Here is a 24,637-nt window from a genome sequence, read left to right on the forward strand (position 1 = left end):
GGACTCCGGTGGCCATTTTTTTTGTAGTGCTATATTAATTACCATGGAACTACAGGGGGAGTGGAGGAGGTGGCAGAGATACCAAAATGGATGCTTGAGGTGCCACAGCAAATGTCTATTGGCCACATTTAAAGAATCAAGAGGGCTTTGGGGGCCACAAGAAAAGGCTTGGCGGCAATGGTGGGGCCATGCCGCACTTGGCCAGACTTTGGACATGCCTGCTCTATAGGATCCAGAGCCTTTTCTCTTCCTAGGTGAGTATCAAAGTTCTTTGTCAGGTTGCTTCAGGGGCCTTTCACACTAGGACGGTGCAGTGCAGCATTTTTACTGTACCCCACCGCAGGGCAATGCAAGTGTATGGGGACTTTCATACTGACAGGGAGCGGAGCAATGCAATGGAAGTAAAGTTTTTGCCGCATCCGCAATGCAAGGCCATAACTACGTTACCGTGTGGCTCTGCGGCAACGTGTGGTGGACCGGAAGTCATGTAAGTCTATGGTGATGCGTGTTTGCTAAAATGCCCGCTGCAAATTTTAAGTGGCGCGCATGCGCAGAGGCAAATTTTAGCAATATGCTTCCGTGCATGTGATCACTTTGGCCACAGGAAGTGAATGTCACTTCCTGCCAGGTGGTGATTACTACTGGAGGCCTGTTTTTAGCGTAGCAGTGCGGCCCCTAGGCCACACCACACTGCACTGCTACCGCCAATTCTCAGTGTGAAACCGGCCTCAAGGTTGCTTTGAACTTTCCCAAACTTGACTAGATACACAAACCTCTGTCTGTCTGAATTAGTCTGTAAGTTAAACAGCGATTTACAGAAATAAAATATGTAATAACTGTTCATACTGTGAAATGACGGCTGGTTTATTGAGTGTTATGCAGATGTGAAGGTTGGAAATAGCCTATATTTGTCAGTAAATGTCCTCAGATTTGTCGGTAGAAGTGTTTTATGAAGTTGGCGGTGCTGCTGCTCTCCGGGCCTCTGAGCGGTACATTCCATCTCTAGGAGATAGACAGACACACCAGTCAGTATAATAATGGCATTTCCAGCAGGTAGAGTCGCCACTACTAATCACTGAATGCCTCAGCATTTTCCCGGGCCGTCCTCTCCATCTGTCAAATCAGAATGTTCTGCCTGTAACTGGAGAAAATATCTGTAATTACAACTCATGTAAGTTAAAGAGCAACTCCAGGGAAAATAATGTAATAAAAAAAGTGTTTCATTTTTACAATAATTATGTATAAATGATTTAGTCAGTGTTTGCTCATTGTAAAATCTTTCCTCTCCCTGATTTGCATTCTGACATTTATTACATGGTGACATTTTTACTGTTGGCAGGTTATGTAGCTGTTTTGGCAGTTGGAGACAGCTGTAAACAGCTTTTTCCCACAATGTAACAAGGTTCACAGACAGGAAACTGCCAACAGTACCTCGGTCCTCAGAGCTTCTTGTGGGAGGAGTTTCACCACAATATCAGTCATACAGCGCCCCCTGATGGTCTGTTTGTGAAAAGCAATAGATTTCTCATGTAAATGGGGGTATCAGCTACTGATTGGGATAAAGTTAAATTCTTGGTTGGAGTTTCTCTTTAAGCTAGGCCTGTGCAAAGCAAAGTCATTGTAATGACACCTTTTTTTAATTCAATAATTTTTTTTAGAAATATCATACTTTTAGAAATGATATGGGGAGGGGGGGGGGGGGGGGGGTACTAGGTTATTTTAATTTTATATTTGGATAATGTGGCAACGGGATAGAAATGTTTAAAGCGGACCTGAACTCAGAACTTCCTCTCTGCTCGAAGAGATAAGCAACAGCAAATTAACCTTTACAGGAAAACATGCATTTGCTGCAGCCCACAGAACCTCTGCAATAAATCTGCTATGTGTACTACAGTGGGGTTCTCTAGAGAATGAGCCGCGCATGCACAGGAGGCTTACGGCGACCGGCGTGATGATGCGATGTGCACGCGTCTCCTTACCCGAAGTCGCCGATTACCGGAGCCACCAGCGGGACGAGGAGAGGGAAGAAGAGGATGCTGGAGGACCTCGCAGACTACAGGGGACAGCCCCAGGTAAGTCCAAATTTCAATTTTATTTACAGTTCCGGGTCACTTTAAACAATACCTGTTGCCCAGCTGTCCTGCTGATCTTTCTGGCATCCGTAGAATCCGAATCACACACCTGAAACAAGCATGCAGCTAATCTTGTCAGATTTTTGTCAGAAACATCTGATCTGCATGTTTGTTAAGGGATTATGGATAAAAGCACTAGAGACAGATGATTAGCAAAGCAAGGGCAGATTGACCATCTTTGGTAATGGGCAAGATGGTCTCCATAAGAAAAAAAAAAGATCAATCTACCCGGGCTTCTTCCAGCCCCTGGCAGCCGACATGTCCCTCACCACAGCTCCGCTCTCAGCCGCCGGCCTGGGGTCCTTTCCATGAGGTCGTCCTCTACAACGCCTGCACGAGCGCTGCTGTCAATTGAGTACACTTTGTCCAGAGTGTACTGCGCAGACGCAGCAGTTCTGCGTCTGCGCAGCACACTCCGGACAACGTGTACTTGATTGACAGCGGTGCTCGAGCAGGCGCAATAGAAGTCGACCGAGCAAGGTTGGCCTCTGCAGCGGAAGGGACCCCGGGCCAGCGCTTGGGAGCGGAGCTGCGGCGTGGGACATGTCGGCCGCCAGGGGGCTGGAGGAAGCCCAGGCCAGTTGATTTTTTTTTTTTTTTTTAACAGAGCCTGGACATGTCCTTTAACCACTTCAGGATCACAGGTTTTCTTCCCTTAAAACCAAAACAACTTTTACATTTCAGCGCTCCTCCCATTCATTCACTGATAACTTTATTGCTACTCATCACATGTGAATGATCTATAGGTTGTTTTTTTCGCCACAAATTAGGCTTTTCAAGGGTGATATTTTATTTTAGTAATAATGTTATTCTCTATGCATTTTAAAAAGAAAAAAGAGAAAAAAATGAAAAGATACACTATTTCTATATTTCCAACCATAAAAAAAAAGCAAGGGAGGCTAGGATTAGATCAGGGTTAATCAGGGTTGATCAGAGGTATATAGTCCTGGTATATTTATTTATAAGTCCTGGTATATTTATAAAATCCTCTAGGTGGCAGTCAGAATACAAGAAAAGAAGATCCAGTTACCTTGTAATCCTCTCAGGAGTGATTACAAGGTAACTGTATCTTCTTAAGTGCTGGCAACATTGTTTGTAAACCTCACAAATGAATGAGCACTGCTATTGGCTTATAGCAGTGCTCATTCATGGTTACAGGCATCTGATTGGTGATGGGAGTAATTACTCCCATTCATCAATCCCACCCAGAGATAAATGAAGCTGGTGCACGCGCATGTGCACGCACGGGGGCGCGCACCCGCGGGCGGGAGCGCGCGGGAGCGGGGGCGCGCGGGAGCGCGCGCGTGAACGCGCGCGATCGTGTCCGCACAGCACAATAGCGGCAGGGGCGTTTATCAACGCCCCTGATCCGCTCATTAAGTCAATAGGGGCGTAGTTATGCGTCTGGGAAATCCGAAAGTGGTTAAGACCAATTTGAATTATATATCTTGTGTTGAGTCTTCTTCTTGCCCATTACCAAAGATGGTCAATGATATAGGAATAAATATGGTTGCGAATTGTATGCAGCTTGGGGGTTGAGCCCATCAAAATTGGACAGGCAATGCATCCAATCGGCCTAGTTCTATGGCGCATACAACTTGCATTTAATCCATCTATCCCTGGGAGCACAGTGATGTTCAGAAATTCCCAATCAAGGGCCATGTGGAACACATAAGTGTAAAGCCTGGCAGGTGTAATCTAAATTGCTTTAATAAATATAACCCTATGCCATATGTCCCCCTATTACACTGACTGTTGAAAATATTCTGCCCATCTCATTCTCTTTGACCTTTGGAGGCCAGAAAATTGAGATTAGAACTCCAGTCGCGGGCTACTGCACAAGTGCGGTCCCGTCTGCACACCTCCTCCCATCGCCGAGTGGGTGTGTTCTGCACATGTGCAGTAAAATTAATTAAAGAACCATGTATGTGCATGAACAAGGAGATAATGTGCATGACATGACATGTGCGGTAGCCTGGGGATGGAGTTCTAGTTGCAGACTTTTCACGGGGGGCAGCGGCACAGGTAAGAAAGATCTTCTTTTTTGGTCCAGTTCAGGTGTGTTTTCAGTTTTGCTTTAGACATACAGGTACCTGTGTGGTGTCCTTGTTGTTCATCTCCATAGAATCCTCCTCTGTTTTCAAAACAAACCTCTCTTTAATCCTGCGAGTAAAATACAAAAAATTAGAATAGAAGGAAGTGACATGAGTATACTATGAATCAGGCCTGTCAAGCTGTCACCCTGTGGCTGTACCTGGCCCGCCTAGCCACCTAATGCTGTGTACATTTTACATGGGCAACATTTCATTTAGGTTTCAATAGTGCAATAGTTAGAATATAAGTAAAGTATAGTTACTGATATTCTACTATTAGCTTAGTGATTTTATTTTGTTTGAGGTTTTGTTGCTTGTCCTATGTTGACTGAATATACAGTAGCAATAAAAAGTATGTGAACCCTTTGGAATTACATGGATTTCTGCACAAATTGGTCATAAAATGTAATCTGATCTTCATCTAAGTCACAACAATAGACAATCAGTCTGCTCAAACTAATACCACACAAATAATTAAGTATTTCCATGTTTTTTTATTGAACACACCAACATTCATAGTGCAGGTGGAAAAGGTATGTGAACTCCATACATGCCATTGTTACCAAAATTGCTAATGTAATTAAGGAGAAGAGAGAAAACTGATTTTAAAAATGCAAAAAAAAAATGTTTTTAAAACTCACAAAAAATGACAATTTTAAAAACCATTTTTCCTCTGCATTTTTAAAATCAATTTTCTCCAAAACTACAAAGTCTTTTTGAAAAAACATGACATGTGACATGATGAGATAGACGTGTACGTACAGTGCCTAGCACATAAATAACTATGCTGTGTTCCTTTTTTTCTTTCTCTGCCTCAAAGAGTTAAAAATCAGGTATCAGTATTTCCAAAGTAGCAGGCACACCGTCAAAGGCTCTTCGTGCTTGGTGAAATGACTTATGGCAATTGGCAAAGTCACAGTAATCACAACAGTCAACACAAGTCACCAGCACACCAGTATTTTCATTAAATGCTTTGCACTTTTATTGTGCAATCATTTCCACACAGTATCCGACAATTATTTTGGGAGCCTCATACGGTCCCCCTTTATCACATGCCTTGAGAAAGGGGGACCGGGCAAGGCCCCCGAAACAATTGTCGGATACTGTGTGGAAATGATTGCACAATAAAAGTGCAAAGCATTTAATGAAAATACTGGTGTGCTGGTGACTTGTGTTGACTGTAAAAGTCAGGTATGGAAGTGACAGTTTCTGTCCGGGTCGGGACCGGGTCGGACTAGGTCAGACTATAGCATAACCCTCACTGATAAGTAAGTACAGCCATAAAACACTTTCCTGTCAGTAAATGGCTTCTGAGAGCAGGAAACAGATAAAAAGGGTTCATAGATTTGAGCTCTGGCATACTGAAATGAAGGTGTCATTGAGCAGAGACAATGAAACAGTAAAAACTAGATTTACTGTATATCCTGGCGTATAAGACTACTTTGAAAATTTTCTGATAAGTCAGGGGTCGTTATACGCCGGGTGTCATTGATGCCGGGTGATACGCCCTATCCTGTTACCGCCTCTCAGATCTCGCTCCTGAGGACTGTAGTGAAGCGGCGCAGGCGCACATGTGTGAGATCTGAGAGGCAGAGAAGGAGGTAAATGGGATACAGGGGCGGGCCAGAAGGGTGAAAGAGGCGTGTTTTATGGGCCCAGCAATATCTATTCTTTCATACTTTTCTGATAAACAGGGAGACAAGGAGAGCTGACCAATCCACTAGAGGGAGAGGGAGAGCTGACCAATCCAACCAGTCACTCGCCAATATACTGTTATATACTGGGTACCACATACAGTACAGCACCAGTATATGTATATATCACATCCAGTCGTCTTATACGACGGAATATACGGTAAATATAAAATAAAACTGTGGGAAATCTAAAAAGAAGTTATTTCTAGGAGAAGGAGGATAGATACAATTGTTTTTCTCATCAGTTTATTTTCACCTTGGATGTCCTTTAACATATATACATTCCATATATTTCTCCATAACATAATTTTGATGACAGTAGTATGTATGAAGGGCTTTGCTATTAACCACTACAGTTGGCACAAAATTATGCGAAAATTGCGCAAAATTACGGATGGATTATACAAAATCAATTGAATGTCCAAATCGTAATTACATATGGCCATAATTGTGAAACATTATGCAAAACGTCACGTAATCATAATTAGCAGATTAGGAACATCACTACTTGCTAATACCTAACCCTATCCTGCCCCAATGGAAGACCCAATCCATATGCCTAACCCTAACCGCTCACCTGCAGAATGTAATCCTTGCTTAACCTCACCCAACAATTGTCCTTCCTCTCTTGCACAGCTCAGAGGTTTACGAGAATCCCCCTTTACACCAGCTCATAGAAAACAACAGGGCAAATATACCGTAGCAATACAAATATCAAAAAGTTTTCAAAACATACACATCCAGCCTGGTGGTGGACAGGATTGATTGAATGGACTGGGGGTATCTTTAGAAGACAGGCTGGAAATAGGCTTCTGTACACAGGAGTACTTACCTGTCCCAGTACAGAATTCCAATGATGCCAGCAACCAGCAGTACAATGCACACGATTGCAACCCAGGATGTGATCTTGTATGGGGAATCTGCTTTCTTTGCCTGGAGTGCTGAAACCGGCGAGAGAGAGTCTGGGGTGGAGAGAGGGAAAAGACAAGGAGAAAGTTAATGCTTTTGCTTTGTCTGTCCTTAAAGGGACCCAAGTACCTATGTAATAAAATACATAAAGTGAACCACCCCTTAAAGGGACTCTGAGCAGTAACTCAAAATCTTAACTTACCTGGGGCTTTCTCCAGCCCTGTGTAGGTCGGGAGGTCCCTCTGCGTCCATCTGGCTCTTCTCCCAGGCCTTGGTCAGAAATGGCTCCCGGCGACACTGGGCCCGAGTGTTGGGGTCCTTCCTGAAAGATGACGTCAGTCGTCACCACGCCGGCCGCCTCGCGTCATCTCGGCGGCCGGCGTGACAGTACTGTGCATGCGCAATTAAACCGCTCATGCGCAGTACTGTCACGCCGGCCACCGTGATGACGCGAGGCGGCCGGCGTGGTGACGACTGACGTCATCTTTCAGGAAGGACCCCAACACTCGGGCCCAGTGTCGCCGGGAGCCATTTCTGACCAAGGCCTGGGAGAAGAGCCAGATGGACGCAGAGGGACCTCTCGACCTACACAGGGCTGGAGAAAGCCCCAGGTAAGTTAAGATTTTGAATTGAGTTACTGCTCAGAGTCCCATTAAAGGGAATGTCCAGGCTACCAAAAAAAAATGATTTTACTTACCCAGGGTTTCCTCCAGCCCCTTGCTGCCGACATGTACCACGCTGCAGCTCTTCAGTTATATAGGTTTTGCTGGTTCCCTGAATTTCTCCATTGTTTAACTTACCTTTGGAGGGCTGCTCCCTAGCCCCCATCTGTATGAGTTCCTTCATCTTCTCCAGGGAGAACCACACATGCTGCAGACTCAAGCTCTCATGGAGGTGTTGTCACCCCCAATGGCCACAATGTATGGCAGAAGATGTTGTCTTTCAATTTGTGTACATCTCCCAACAGGACCACATCTCCCGGCATGCATTGCAGTGGTCAGGAGCACATGACAACGCCGGTAACAAAATGCTGCAGCTGGGTGTCTGCCTGGAGAAGATAGGAGAGCCCATAGAGAAGGTGGGCTAGGGATCAACCCCACCAAAGGTAAGTAATGCCTGTTACCAACATCCAATGGCCCAGTCTAATTTACAAATCTCCCTTATATATTTTGTTACATGGGTGCTCGGCTCACGTTATCATACTGGCAAGAATTTTACCATGTGATTGGCTGAGGAGGTCTTTGTTAGTACCAGGAAAATGCGTCATTACTCAGTAGAGTTGGCGTTACCTGGTGCGGAAACTCATTGTGTCACCCCTCTCTTACCCCCTAAACCTCCAACCTTAGTAGCTTACAATAATCCTACTAATATAATAAATGGGAAAGTTCGGATTTTTGTATGTTTGGATGTTTCCATATTTGGATGTTTGGATATTTGGATGTTTGTTACTCGATCATGCAAAAATGGCTGAATGGATTTGAATGAAATTTGGCACACACATAGTACATTACCTGGAATAAAGTATAGGATACTTTTTATTCCCATAACCAAAAAGGGGGCGGAGACAAATACAAATTTCACTGGAGAATGTAAACTGCAGCCATTCTTACACTGTTAATGGCAGGGTTCTCAAACTTTGCACAGTTGGTCGTTGGGTGACTGGGATTAATATTCAGAAAGGTGGGTGGAGTCTATAAAAGCCAATCAAAATTAACCTATTGATTTTTAAGGGGGATATTTACATTGCTGCCATTCTTGCACTGTTAATGGCACAAGCCTCAAACCTGGTACAGTTGATCATTGGGTGACTAGGGTTCAATTTCAGAAAGGGGGTGGAGCCACAAACAGACAATTAGAATTGTTTCATTTCAATGCAAATATTGATGCCAAACACCGCAAAGATCACAAACTTGGTAATTGATTAATTGTGTGTTAGGTTTAGAAAAGTAGGCACAGCCAACACCAGCCAAATACATAAGCGGGCAATGCCGGGTCACAAGTGGGCGGAGACAAATACAAATTTTACTGGGAAAATGTAAACAGCAGCCATTCTTACACTGTTAATGGTAGGGTTCTCAAACTTTGCACAGTTGGTTACTGGGTGACTGGGATTAATATTCAGAAAAGTGGGTGGAGTCTATAAAAGCCAATCAAAATTAACCTATTGATTTTCAAGGGGAATATTTACATTGCTGCCATTCTTGCATTGTTAATGACACAAGCCTCAAACCTGGTACAGTTGATCATTGGGTTACTAGGGTTCAATTTCAGAAAGGGGGTGGAGCCAAAAACAGCCAATTAGATTTGTTTCATTCCAATGCAAATTATTGATGCCAAACACCGCAAAGCTCACAAACTTGGTAATTGAGTAATTGATTAATTGTGCGTTAGGGTTAGAAAAGTGGCCACAGCCAACACCAGCCAAATACATAAGCGGGCAATGTGGGGTCATAAGTGGGTGGAGACAAATACAAATTTTACTGGGAAAATGTAAACTGCAGCCATTCTTACACTGTTAATGGTAGGGTTCTCAAACTTTGCACAGTTGGTTACTGGGTGACTGGGATTAATATTCGGGAAAAGTGGGTGGAGCCTACAAAAGGCAATCAAAAGTTACCTATTGATTTTTCAGGGGAATATTTCATTGCTGCCATTTTTGCACTGTTAATGGCACAAGCCTCAAACCTGGTACAGTTGATCATTGGGTGACTGGGGTTTAAATTTATAAAAGGGGTGGAGCCACAAACAGCCAATATGATTTGTTTCATTTTAATGCAGGTTATTGATGCCAAAGACCGCAAAGCTTACAAACTTGGTCATTGAGTAATTGATTAATTGTGTGTTAGGGTTAGGAAAAGTGGGCGCAGCCAGCACCTGCAAAATACATAATCGGGCAATGCTGGGTCATCAGTAGGCGGAGACAAATGCAAATTTCACTGAGAAAATGTAAACTGCAGCAATTCTTACACTTTTAATGGTAGGGTTCTCAAACTTTGCACAATTGGTCACTGGGTGACTGGGATTAATATTCAGAGAAGTGGGTGGAGCCTACAAAAGCCAATCAAAATTCACCTATTGATTTTTAAGGGGAATATTTAATTGCTGCCATTCTTGCATTGTTAATGGCACAAGCCTTAAACCTGGTACAGTTGGTCATTGGGTGACTGGGGTTCAAATTCAGACAAAGGAGTGGAGCCACAAACAACCAATCAGATTTGTTTACTCTCAATGCAAATTATTGATGCGCACAAACTTGGTCATTGAGCAACTGTGTGTTAGGGTTAGAAAAAATAGACGGAGCCAACACCAGCCAATTATTATTATTATTATTACTATTATTTTTTATTTATATAGCGCCAACATATTCTGCAGCGCTTTACAAAGCACAATAAGACGACAAGGGGAACATAGATACAACTAACAAATGTACAGCAGAGTTCCAAGCAGCACAAATATTGTTACAAGAACAGTAAACATTAGGAGGATGACCCTGCCCTTGCGGGCTTACAATCTAATGGGTTGTGGGGGACACACTAGGTAAGGGGGTGGAGGATGGATGAGGCAATTAGCGAAATACATACCTGAACAATGTCAGGAAATCAGTGGGTGGAGAAAAATACAAATTTCATTGGGAAAATGTAAACTGCGGCCATTCTTACACTGTTAATGGTAGGGTTCTCAAACTTTGCACAGTTGGTCACTGGGTGACTGGGATTAATATTCAGAAAGGTGGGTGGAGCGTACAAAAGCCAATCAGAATTCACCTATTGATTTTTAAGGGGAATATTCAATTGCTGCCATTCTTGCACGGTTAATGGCACAAGCCTCTTCCACCGTTAATCACCTGTACCTGGTACACTTGGCCATTGGGTGATTTGGGTTCAAATTCAGAAAAGGGGTGGAGCCACAGCCAATCAGATTAATTTTATTTTAATGCAAATTACTGATGCCAAAGGCCGCAAAGCTCACAAACTTGGTCATTAAGTAATTAAGTAATTGTGTGTTAGGGTCAGGAAAAGGGGACGGGGCCAACACCAGCCAAATACATACCCGGGCAACGCCGGGCATCCAGCTAGTTAGTAATAAACGTCTTAGCCTGGAGCTTGGTGTCACCACTTCTGCTGGTGACATCTGGTGCAGTCCACACCTACTGCACCCCCAGTGAAGCCACTGGCACCAGGACTAAGATTCAAACTGTCCTCTCCAGTGGTTCTGAAGATGTACTGTCCATGTCACAGCCAACCTCAACAGGTAGACTTGAACACAAGAGATATTTACCTTCAGTATTGAGGAGTATGGATGAGCTCGTAGTGCCTATTTTATTTTTAGCAGTGCACACGTAATTCCCAGAATCCTCAGGGGTGATGTCTCTTATCTCTAGTCTCAGGTAGTTATGAGAGATGAATGTCCAATACTTGTCACCCCGATCAGCATGGGTTGGCACTGAGCTGCTGACCTGAACATCATTCTGCATCATCACAAGAGTGGACGGGGGGTCACTATCAGCCCGGCACACAACGATGGCTCGTCTCCTGTCATGTGTCTCAAGGTATGAGATCAGTGTCAGGTTTCGAGGACTATCTGCAAAATATCATTAATGCCAAAAATGTCAAAGAACTCTATCCAAAAAGAAACAAAAAAGAGAGAAACCCTAAAAAAGGCATAGGAATGATACACTTCCCATCAGCGTAACCAGAGGGGAGCAGCATCTGCAATCCAAGGGGGGGCCGAGCTTTGGGGGGCCCCAACTACCAACCCTCCCTTCCTCCAGTACAGGGGAACTATTCTGCAGAGTAGGTGTTTTTGTGGCCACACCTGTTATGGGTGTGAAGATCATGATGGCCACACTTGTTTATGACCCCTGTGAGATGGACCTCCTGGCCCTGAGGGGCACCAAGGATAGGCAAAGGAATGGGTGGGAACATTGGGGGGGGAGGGGCACCTATCAAAGTTTTGCTGGGGGGCCCCATAAATTGTAGTTGTGCCACTGCTTCCCGCTTAGCTTTCCATTATTTGTTTAAATTGCAACCATCCAGCCTACAAAATCTGCCTACATAGCCATATTATAGAGTATGAGAAAACTGATATGACTACTCATCTAATTGAAGTAAAATATTCCTGTCATCACCCAATGAAGCTTTAGTATAGTATTAGGGCATATTAAATGAGGGCATAATGTCAATATGCTGAAGATGCTAGTTGGACCAGTGCTGGGCCGAAATTACGCATGCGCGTAATTACGCATCGTAATTTACCGTTTTTTTACGCGTAACTTACGGTCTTACGCGTAAGTATGTACGCGTAAGCCGTAAAGTGTATTGTAATTACGCCGCCTACCGTAATTGCTAGGCATGCGTAATTTTACGAACACTTACGCGTAATTTTACGCGTAATTACTAACGTAAAATCTCCCATTTTCTAAGAGTAGCCAATCAGTCAACATCCTAAGCAACCAATAGTATCTTCTCCCGCCCTTCAGTATAAGCGTACGTTTTGACGCATACGAATGATATGTACGCAATAACTGTCACATTGATGGCTATTGCGTACATATCGTACGCATGCGTCAAAAAATACGCATTAATGGGTATTACGGCACTACGCGTAACATCGTAGTGTAAGCGCCTTCATTACGGTATCCTTACGCGTAATTACAGTGATGTACCGTAGATAATTTCCTACGCCGTAACCGTAATTGCGTAATGTGTAATAGCGTAAAATTACGCGTAATGATCCGTAAGCGTAGATTTTTCCATTACGAGCAGCACTGAGTTGGACTGGGTTTATGCTGGGTTGGCTAGTTAGGCCTTGCCCTGGAAGCCTAGGACCACCAAATGTAAAAGCCAACTTCTGTTCTGAAGTCCGATAGGAAAAAGCAGTAGGAGAGGATACCTTCATGGTACTCAGTGATTACAAGTAGGGCGTCAGTAAAGTACAAATTAAGAGTTTTCAATACATAACCTAGAGCATGCAACCAAATGAGTGGCGAGGGTGGGGAAAATGTATAATTGTTTTTTAGACAGGGCCATTTTTAGGCATAGGCACTAGGCAGTCCAGGCAGATGCCTGAAGTGACTACTATAGGAGGGGGCATCACAGAGCTAGTTTTAGCACACTGTAATTTATGGAATTCTTATAGCCAACTACTTGTTTCATTAAAAGAGGGATGGATGGTAATTTTAACACCTAGATGATCACTGTTGTGTCGATTATTGCAACTTTGATTGGATTTCCAGGACAATATTGTAATCTATAAAGATTCAGGCCAGGGGCGTAACTAGGCCCCACCGGGCCCCCCTGCAGAATTTCAGAGCGCCCCCCCTGGGGCCCGCTCGTGGCCGTTTTGTGGGGGCTGGAGGGGTGGCAGCACTTCCGGAAGTGATGTCAGCCGCTAGAGCGAGGAGTCTGCGGTGGAACGCATGGAAGAAGGTATGTATCTGCCCGCCGCTGCCCACACACTGTAACTAGCTGGAGGGGAGCGCAGAGGGGAGAGCCCCGAGGTGAGGGAGAGGGGGGGAACTTCCCCTCTCCCCTCCGACTGTGGCCAAGGCTTTCCCCTCATGCTGCCACCCCTCCAGCCCCCACAAAACGGCCCTGAGCGGGCCTTGGGGGGGGGGGGGCCCCCCGCGGGAGCAGGGGCTGCAGGGCCTATTGTTACGCCACTGATTCAAGCTCTACATTAACAGTATAATGTTTATAAAGTGAATACTCACCCTTTATAACCATTATTGGAAGGTTTTGTTATATGGGTCCAGTAGAGTTTTGGCCAGTGTGATGCACTGGTAATAATTTATGTATCCTATACAGATTTATTTTGAGAAACAACATTATTTCTATGTAAGAAAGAAACACCGAGAGCCCAATATAGTGTAGTATGCGGAGGGTAGGTTGAAACAATGTAAAAAGTGAGAGTATTATACTCACCATCAAGGGTCACCACTAAGGTAACCACTGTAAATGCAGGTGAGGAGATTTGACCTGTCCTCACTCAGGGTTAAAATGTCGCTTTCTGTAGAATTGAAGAAAGGTAGGGGTGGGTCCCCCTTCCACCAGGGGTGGACACTCTGAATGTGTATGTAAACAGAGGCGCCAGCAGGATAAAAGCAATCACTAATAGTTTTAAAATATGCTGGGAGGCAGCGGTGGACTTTCCTCCAAAAGCAGACTAGACAACTGTCTGATATAAATAAATAAATAAATACTTTATTGGTGCCCCATTGGATGCAACGCGTTTCGCAGGACAAGGCCTGCTTCATCAGGCAGTGGATAGGGGACAAACTGTAGACAAAGGCACAGAATACAGTACTGTAATGAGCCACATAGAATGCAAGTCGTCCTTGTGTAGGGAGACAAAATTTGTCTTGCCTGGGGTGTCGGAATTGCCAGAAACAGCCCTGCAGACAGTGAATGTGTTGCTATTATTCATCTGATGAATGCCATGCATCTGCTTTGAAGTGGCAGTGGACCTCTGCAATTGACCACAGTGCATATGCCATATGGATATGGTACTGCCCATTGTAGTGTGAACCACACCCAACGCTAAGCCCTCTGTGGAGTTGGTTAAGGCGTAACAGCCATTTTACAGTCACTGGCTTTTGGATGGACAAGTGGTTGCAAAACAACTGTCTCCCTTCTCTTGGACTTGGTTTTACAAACATCTTGCCTCTTTACATAGTTACATAGTTTGTTTGGTTGAAAAAGACATCCGTCAATCAAGTTCAACCAGGAACAAAACAACAACAAAAAACACCATCCTGAACCCGCAAATATCTCATTTGATCCAGGGGAAGGCGAAAAAACTTACAAGGCCTGGGCCAATTAACCTTAAAAGGGAAAAATACTTTCCCAATTCCAGAAAAATCCCTGGATCAAATCTCCCAGGAATTATCTAGTAATTATAGCCATGGATGTCCTTCAATGCAAAGAAACCATCCAAGCCCCCTTTATTTGCCTGCATATATGTAGGACCAGGAGCCTCTAAGCATGTGCCTACTGCGCCTATTGGTATATGCAGCCCTGTTTGAATGATGGGACACTGGTGCTCACCATTTTTCCCATTTTCACTTCAGATGTTTTTGAAATCTGATCAGTTGCTATAGGTTTTCTATCTGCGAAACAGATTCTTACACTGAACACTGATTCCAACCAATGGGGAAATGCTGTCTCCGGTCTGGTGTTTTGCCAAGCAGTGATAGGAGCCTGTATCTGAGGAGGATACTCTGGGCAGCACCAGAGCATTCTGGGAACTTTCATGAAGCCATCGGTTATTCTTGTACCAGGTGTAAGATGTATTGCTGGTCTTGGGAGACTGACATGTCAGAGTCACCGACTGACCCTCTCGTATCTCTCCTGATGGACTAACCTGCATCCTGGCAGCTGCAACAGAAAGACGAAGATGATTTAGAAGAGAACTTAGCAATAATTTATTATTGGTCACTGCATAAATATATTATTTGCAGTTTAAACATTTTAAAATGCATGCCAAACACATGACCCTGCGCCAGATTGCGCTGACCAGGTCATGTGTATAGCGTTGCCCCCGCTCAGTGATGTACACTCTGCTGGGCATGAAGTACAACACTGGGATTCCCATTGGTCCGCACTTGCGGGCCGCCACTATGTGTGTCGCCAATACACTTGCATCACCCCAAGCACTACATATTAAGTGCAATGCTTCCAGTAACGTGATGTTGTCCTTGCATCGGATTGGATACTTCCAACAAACTACAAGGGGCTGCAATAAGTGTGAAAGTCTCCACACATAATAGCTTTTGCAGCTCTTTACGGCAAAATAGAGTCAAGAGACTAGCTCACAGGTGACGAACTCCCCTCCCCGAGGGCCATATCCATGCCAGTGTTTAGGATGAACTGAGAAATGGAGAAATGTATCTTGAGGAACCACATCTTTCCTGATTCAGTCCCATTAACTGATTTGAGCTGTGCTAAAAATGTGTGAGGACCTCGGGCCTTGAGGACTGGAGTTGGACTGCCAGTCCTCAAGGGCTGGACAAATAAATCATCTTCACTGTTTTCTTTCACCTCCAGGCTCCATATGATCTGTCGTACTTACTTTGCACAGAGAAGTGTATGGATTTTTCTGAGGTGCCAAAGGAATTATTAGCTTGGCACGTGTAGTCTCCTTGGTCACCCATGATTATATCTTTAATTTCCAGTCTCAGAGAGTTACGGGATGGTGACAGCTTCACACGGTGAGCAGAGCCCTGATCTCTTTCTGACGATACAACTTCCTTCCCTCTGAGGAGAAACAGCTGGGAAGGGGGCTCGCTGTCCACACTGCATATTATCACAGCCAGCTGTCTCTCCTGCAGCTCCAAGAAGGACGTCACCGAGAGGTTCCTCGGAGGATCTGTCGTGATGGAAGAAAATGAAGACATGAATGTGATCAGAGAGTGACCAGCAGAATGATAGTACAGGTCAGCCCTTAAATTTGGTTTCAGCCTCGCTTCTAGAGGCACAAAGAGATGATCTGCATATTCAGGAGTGATGCATTATGGGAAACCACAGTTGCTCACTTAAAGCTGAATTATCACATCCCCCCACCTTAGATTGTAAGCCTCTGGCAGGGTCCTCCTTTCCCTAGTGTAGTCTACAGGATTGTGTGCTTCTTTCCTATGTCCGCCTCATACTAGTATTACTGGGCCTACCTAACCAGCCCATAATCGCATGATCATGAATCTTGTACCGTTTGCCTTGTATAATTTTGTCCTATGTTATACTTGTTACATCTGTCATTCTTGTATCATTGTACATACAGTATTTATTGTCCAGCACTGCGTAATATGTTGGTGCTTTATAAATACAATAAATAATAATAATAATAATAATAATATATACCTTTTGTTTTAAGAAGGCAAAATTAAATTTAGCATTGCTTTTTAATAGTGGGCTTTTTTTGGTCTCTTTTAACTCTTTATACCTTCCAGGGCAGGTGGTTCTGATGAGTTGTCTGGGTGTTCCTTATTCAGTGGAAGGAAAGAACATCAAACAAGGAATGATGTTGAGTGCTATATATGATTGTTTTGCTCTGGGAAGTTGTTCAGTAACCAAGTTATGAAACAGATAAGGCAAGCTGTCTGGGCTGTCCTGCAGTTTGAGGTTGTTGGGGAATTAATAGTCTGGTGTAGTCAGGAATGGTACGTAGTACTCATACAGCACAGAGAGGGAGATGGGTGGATAGGCCTTGGAGGAACCACCAATACTATTGGCTAAGTCTGGTGTGATCAGGAAAGATACTTAGTACTCACACAGCGCAGAGATGGAGATGGGTGGAGAGGCCGTGGAGGAACCACCAAATACTATTGGCTATGTCTGATGTGGTCAGGAATGGTACTTAGTACTCACACAGCACAGAGATGGAGATGGGTGGAGAGCCCTTGGAAGAACCACCAATACTATTAGCTAAGTCTGGTGTGGTCAGGAATGGTACTTAGTACTTACACAGCACAGAGATGGAGATGGGTGGAGAGGTCATGGAGGAACCACCAATACTATTGGCTTTACAGGCGTAGGATCCCGCGTCGCTGCTGCTGACTTGCTCAAAACTGATAGAGCCCAGAGCGCCTTCCTGGAGCCACCTGCTGTTCTTATACCAGGTATAACCAACCACTTCTTCAGGACTATCCATGACATCACAGGTCAACATGACAGACTGACCTTCCTCTATTTCTTCTGATGGCTTAACAAGGACATGGACACCTATAGAGGCAATGCAACAATAGACTTTAACATAAAACAAACTGAATTAATTCAATATTATTCACATCAACTGACTTACTATTTGTACTTCTCTTATACTATAAGTTGTTATGACCATTTTCATACAATCACTATATATATTGACCCTTTCCAATCCTTTTCCGATCACCCAGGCCTCACCTTCCCCTGCACTTAATTTTTTCCAGTGTGCTGGGGGATGGGGACGTGGGTGATCAGGATTTGTGATGACGGCAGTGATGTAAAGGATCTGTACCTCCTCGCACTAGAGCAAGAAAGTGAATCGCCATCTTTGGTGGGGGGCAGGGTCAGCGTCTGCTCGCGCACTAACTTTGTCCCCTTGCATACGTCCCAGTGTCGAAGTTGTTGTACTTCTTAGAACAAAGTACATCCGAATGAGGAATAGGTGTGTAGAGCATACTTATAGACAACACGCACAACTTGCATTCAAACTAGGTGCAACCAAATTACCATAATTGTAGGATGTTAGATTCCAAGATAGTTTGCATACAAAATACTTCGTACTGAACCCTTCCACCATGATGAGGCCACCCCTCCTGGGAGGGAACCTAACCTCTAACTGAATGAACAAACATGCACTACACAGGCTCTGCACACCTATGCAAAAAGTCATTGGGATGTAGTTTGTTCTAAGAAGTGCTGCCTTTCTCTGCTGCGTATAAAAAAAAAATATTTTATGGCCATCTGCTCTAATTTAGTTTTGCAACTAGTGCATATGCATAGCTTCTGTGTTGGATACAAGGGGCTCGATTCACAAAGCGGTGCTAACCCAGTTAGAGACTTTAGGCATGATAACCATTGCACCACGCTGGTGAAAAGCCAGTTTAGGTGTGATAAGTTTAGGCATGATAAGTTTAGGTGTGATAAGTTTAGATAAGTTTAGATCGCTTGCAAAGTACCGCACGCAAAGCAGCGCCATTAAACTTTATACAAAGTGCACCAGACTTTGCTAGCGTAAAACTTTTGATCAGCTGTGCACTGCGGTGCTAACCCAGTTGGCGCTTAAACTTATCATGCCTAAAATTATCACAACTAAACTTATCATGCCTAAACTTATCACACCTAAACTTATCACACCTAAACTTATCATGCCTAAACCGAGTTTAGGCATGATAAAGGGCTTTTCACCAGCGTGCTAACTGTTAGCACCGCTTTGTGAATCAGGCCCAAGGTGTGTATTTTGTCTTGAAATACCGACTATGGTAGGGATTAGATTGAGAACCCATCTGAAGGATAAGACAATATACTCTGTACAGCGCTGTGGAAGATGTCAGAGCTATATAAATACTAAATAATCATAATAATAATACCTTCGACATTAAAAGTAACAGAACCTTGGCTCATTCCATGGGTGTTTTTGGCCACAAACACATAGGTCCCTTGGTCACTTGTTTTGACACCCCTGATCTCCAGCCTCATAGTGTCTGGGGAGAAATAGGCAAGTAGCCTATTGCTGGGTCTACTGCCTTCGGTGGAGGACACCAGCATCTGCCCATCCTTATATAGGGACATTTCTGATGGAGGGTTACTGTCCACTACACCGAGTATAATGATAACCTTCCCATTCTCTGTGTCCAAAAACGACTTGACTCGAACATTCCTTGGTGGATCTAAGAGGAGAAATAATGAGCGATGAATAATCAGTTATTCACAAAATAAATCAGTCAAGAAAATATCTCACTAATTTTCAGCACCTGACTGTTGTGTGGTTGTGTTCAATAATCATGGAGGCAATATAACTGAAACCAGGTTTATGCGATCTTTCGATGCGATTTTAATGATCGAACGGTATAGACAATTTGCCGCTTATGAAGGCATTCTATAAGGAATGATTCTTTGGTCGATTGTTAAATAGGATAAAATTGATCTGAAAGTTGGATTTTATGATCGAATTTGAAGAATTGTTCGATGATTACCTTCCGATTATTTCTGATCATAAAAATCGCATCGAAAGATTGCATAGAGTGAAAAATTGTCCCGTTAATGGGCACCTTACAGGATACACCAACTATCTACTACGCAGGGCCAGCGCTGCCATAGAGGCAAAGGGGGCAATTGCCCCGGGGCCCCGCGCTGTTCTCCCTGTGAAATGCTGCTGCCCGGGTCCCTGCAAGTGTGCTTCCTGTAATTAATTATCTCAGTGGGCGGGCAGGCAGCGGCTGCAAATACTGTGCACTCTGAGGCTGGCACGCTGTCTCCTTCCTTCTCTATGACCCGGCGCGTAATGTGTAAACACGTGCCGAGTCATAGCGTGTGTATGAGAGCCTTTAGTCACTGAACTTCACCAACTCACTACATAAGTAGCATCTTTTCTCCATTTCCCTAGCAAGGCAGAACAGGAACCAATGATGACTCACAACAGTCTAGATAATCTTATGCAGTAATACAAGTAGAACAGTGACATCTACAGGCCAGATGCATGAATACCACACTGACAGGATTAGTTACAGCAAAGTTATAGAGTGAATGAATGATGCAAAAAGTTATAAGGATCGTATACAAAAAGGCAGCTGAGACCTACTTACACTGGATGTCCAGAGTGACAGACTGGGAACTTTTACTTCCTTGTTGACTGTGAATGGTGCAGGAATACGATCCTCTGTCTTCACTGGTGACATTGGCAAATGTCAGACTTCTTGAGGAACTTGACAGATATGTATTGCCGTTTTTATACCATGTGTACGTGGCACTATCTGGGTGTTCAGTGTCTACCACACAGGTCATGTTTACACCGTGTCCTTCCCGTACAACTGATGATGGACTAACCAGAACTCTCGTGGCTTTAAATGAATACGAGAGAATATGAAATAAACAGACAATTGATGTTTTCAATTTTAAGAAGTACAACCATCCAACAAAGCTATTTCATTTCTAGCTAGAAGTGTAGGAACATCAAATAGCCGCTAATATAATTTAGGGGCTTCACATCACACAACACACATTATGGTCCACATGCAATTCCCGTTCTCCTCTAGGAGATATTTTTTTCATCTTTGATTTAAAATACTTTTTTTTTAGCACTTTGCAATGGGAAAAGTACCAAAAAGTAGGTGAAAAAAGTACTGTCAAAATTATTTTGAGTATTTGTTTGCTTACTGGTGGTTTAAATTGCATTTTATTTAAAAGTTGTGAAAATATCACCTAGGATAAAACTCAGGAGAAGAGGTAAATCGCATATACCCGTAGCTCCCAACTGTCCCTCTTTTGGAGGCCTGTCCCTCTTTCCTCCTCAATTGTCCCTCTTTCAGGGCTTTGTCCCTCTTTCTATGTAAATATATTCATTTCTCTACTAAAAATGTGTTTCATTGACTCTAAACTTTTTCCCATCCTTTAAATTGATATATTACTAATTTTAAAATGTTAATGTGAAGGAAAATGAACCAGGATAGAAAGGACCAGTGTGGCTTGAATTAGAAAACAACGTATTTTTCTTAAGAAATTTTTATGGTATGCGTGACTAGCGGTGTGATGGGGGTGTGATCAGGGTTGTGGCAGGGGCGTGGTTTAAGTGTCCCTCTTTCTCATTTCAAAAAGTTGGGAGGTACGCCCATACCACTAACTGTAAGGTTGTTATTCTTCACAGTGAGCTAAGAGGTGAAGCTCTCAAAGTGGACAATTATTATTAACTACTTTCTTGTACTACTTGCATTACATGCTTTTTCTTTCTAACTTATTATTGCTCAGAACAAGTAAAAGTATTAGCCACTTACTTTGTGCTGTGAAATTAATTGAAGCTTCTGATTCCCCGATGGTGTTTCTGGCCAGACACGTATACAAGCCCTCGTCCTCCACCATTACCTGATGAATCTCCACCTTTAACATGTTCTGCATGGCCGTTAGTTTCCTCCTGGGACCAGAAGATTCAGAAGTATTGGAAGAAGCAATCATCACGGCTTTGAAGAACATGGCCAATATGGATGGTGGGTCGCTATCTACTGAGCATTGAATGACACCAACTTGTGCACTGGATGCTTCCCAAAAAGAAGACACGACTGGCCTCGTAGGGGCATCTGTAAATCATAAGATTGTATATCAGTTCAATATAGAGAAAGCATAGATGGCTATTGACCTTTTGCTTCTTCAGTGGTATTAATGATTGAACAAACACTAATAACTGTATGTATTAAGATACCTTAAAATCGAGATCTTTTTAACCTTTCTTGGGAGAATAAACCTCTAAGAGTTCAAAACATGATCAATGCTTGATTCAAGATTGTTGTTCTGTGGTCTAATCAGAACGGTCAGCCTCCCTTGCAAAAAGAATGAATAAAGAGAATGGGATTTAGGATCTGCCGTCTGTAGGCTCTCTTGAGGCTGGAAGAGTACAAGCCAACATCGACCTGTCTGAAGAAGCTCCGTGATAAGAGCAAAATGTTGCATACCCCAGTTCACACCTCCGGCTCCTTCCAAACATCCACTAATTATGGGTTCCAGTCTTTCAAGCAGGGGTCGAGTGGGGCGTGGACGCGGGGGGACAGCTTCCACTTACTATTTCCCGAGGGTGGACGCCGTCCCCCCTGGCATTTGTGGAGGGGAGCAGCGGAGTGGAAGGAGAGCTGTGAGCAGCGGGGGGGGATGGGCGGACATCCCCCCCCCCTCCCTCAACTTGGGGCTCTCCTTCCCTCGCGCTCCCCTCCAGAAGTAATGTGCGGGCAGCCGGCAGCGGGCGGGACTTACCTCTCCTCGTTCCGGCGCTGGATCTGCGTGCCGCTGCTCTGGTCTGGACCAGACCAGACTTGCGGCACGCAGATCCGGTGTTCCGACGACGAGGAGATGTAAGTCCCGCCCGCTGTCCGCACATTACTTCTGGAGGGGAGAGCGAGGGAAGGAGAGCCCCAAGGTGAGGGAGGGGGGGATGTCTGCCCTCCCCCACCGCTGCTCACAGCTCTCCTTCCACTCCGCTGCTCCCCTCATGCTGGGGGGACACATGACTACTTATTCTGGGGACATACTGTATACCCCTGACTACATATACTGGGCACATATACCCCCTGACTACATATACTGGGCACATATACCCCTGGCTAGATAGATATACTGGGCACATATACCCCCTGACTACATATACTGGGCACATATACCCCTGCCTACATATACTGGGCACATATACCCCCTGGCTACATATACTGGGCACATATACCTCTGGCTACATATACTGGGCACATATACCCCCTGACTACATATACTGGGCACATATACCCCTGGCTAGATAGATATACTGGGCACATATACCCCCTGACTACATATACCGGGCACATATACCCCTGCCTACATATACTGGGCACATATACCCCCTGGCTACATATACTGGGCACATATACCTCTGGCTACATATACTGGGCACATATACCCCCTGACTACATATACTGGGCACATATACCCCTGGCTAGATAGATATACTGGGCACATATACCCCCTGACTACATATACTGGGCACATATACCCCCTGACTACATATACTGGGCACATATACCCCTGGCTAGATAGATATACTGGGCACATATACCCCCTGACTACATATACTGGGCACATATACCCCTGCCTACATATACTGGGCACATATACCCCCTGGCTACATATACTGGGCACATATACCTCTGGCTACATATACTGGGCACATATACCCCCTGACTACATATACTGGGCACATATACCCCTGGCTAGATAGATATACTGGGCACATATACCCACTGACTACATATACCGGGCACATATACCCCTGCCTACATATACTGGGCACATATACCCCCTGGCTACATATACTGGGCACATATACCTCTGGCTACATATACTGGGCACATATACCCCCTGACTACATATACTGGGCACATATACCCCTGGCTAGATAGATATACTGGGCACATATACCCCCTGACTACATATACTGAGCACATATACCCCTGCCTACATATACTGGGCACATATACCCCCTGGCTACATATACTGGGCACGTATACCTCTGGCTACATATACTGGGCACATATACCCCCTGGCTACATATACTGGGCACATATACCCCCTGGCTACATATACTGGTCACATATACCCCTGCCTTCATATACTGGGCACATATACCCCCTGGCTACATATACTGGGCACATATACCTCTGGCTACATATACTGGGCACATATACCCCTGACTACATATACTGGGCACATATACCCCCTGACTACATATACTGGGCACATATACCCCCTGACTACATATACTGGGCACATATACCCCCTGGCTACATATACTGGGCACATATACCTCTGGCTACATATACTGGGCACATATACCCCCTGACTACATATACTGGGCACATATACCCCCTGACTACATATACTGGGCACATATACCCCCTGGCTACATATACTGGGCACATATACCCCCTGGCTACATATACTGGGCACATATACCCCCTGGCTACATATACTGGGCACATATACCCCCTGGCTACATATACTGGGCACATATACCCTCTGACTACATATACTGGGCACATATACCCCTGGCTACATATACTGGGCACATATACACCTGACTACATATACTGAGCACATATACACCTGACTACATATACTGGGCACATATACCCCTGACTACATATACTGGGCACATATACCCCTGCCTACATATACTGGGGACATATACACCTGCCCTGCCTACATATACTGGGCACATATACCCCTGACTACATATACTGGGCACATATACCCCTGACTACATATACTGGGCACATATACCCCCTGACTACATATACTGGGCACATATACACCTGCCTACATATACTGGGGCACGTATACCCCTGGCTACATATACTGGGGCACATATACCCCTGGCTACATATACTGGGGACAAATACATCCCTGGCTACATATACTGGGGACACATACCCCTGGCTACATATACTGGGCACATATACCCCTGGCTACATATACTGGGACATATACCCCTGACTACATATATGGGCACATATACCCCTGGCTACATATACTGGGCATGTATACCCCTGGCTACATATACTGGGGACATATACCTCTGGCTACATATACTAGGCACATATACCTCT

The 24,637-nt window shown here is 44.3% G+C and overlaps 1 protein-coding gene across 3 annotated transcripts in view; it reads right to left on the reverse strand.

Annotated features, from left to right (window-relative positions):
* Positions 1 to 843: 843 nt before the first annotated feature.
* The window catches only part of SIGLEC1 (sialic acid binding Ig like lectin 1), a 94,874-nt gene continuing 71,080 nt past the window's right edge, over positions 844 to 24,637 (reverse strand). For 2 of the 3 annotated variants that reach the window (XM_068274511.1, XM_068274502.1), the window contains exons 13-22: positions 21,293 to 21,592; positions 20,108 to 20,362; positions 18,893 to 19,192; positions 17,286 to 17,543; positions 15,898 to 16,194; positions 14,955 to 15,203; positions 11,107 to 11,409; positions 6,752 to 6,881; positions 4,226 to 4,295; positions 844 to 1,141 (exon numbers count right to left, since the gene is read on the reverse strand). In XM_068274511.1, coding sequence (XP_068130612.1) covers positions 1,085 to 1,141; positions 4,226 to 4,295; positions 6,752 to 6,881; positions 11,107 to 11,409; positions 14,955 to 15,203; positions 15,898 to 16,194; positions 17,286 to 17,543; positions 18,893 to 19,192; positions 20,108 to 20,362; positions 21,293 to 21,592 — 2,219 coding nt within the window. In that variant the 3' untranslated portion in view covers positions 844 to 1,084. The remainder of the gene's footprint in view (positions 1,142 to 4,225; positions 4,296 to 6,751; positions 6,882 to 11,106; positions 11,410 to 14,954; positions 15,204 to 15,897; positions 16,195 to 17,285; positions 17,544 to 18,892; positions 19,193 to 20,107; positions 20,363 to 21,292; positions 21,593 to 24,637) is intronic. The other variant, XM_068274517.1, reaches the window with a different exon arrangement.

Source organism: Hyperolius riggenbachi, chromosome 1 (assembly GCF_040937935.1).
Source record: "Hyperolius riggenbachi isolate aHypRig1 chromosome 1, aHypRig1.pri, whole genome shotgun sequence".
NCBI lineage: Eukaryota > Metazoa > Chordata > Amphibia > Anura > Hyperoliidae > Hyperolius > Hyperolius riggenbachi.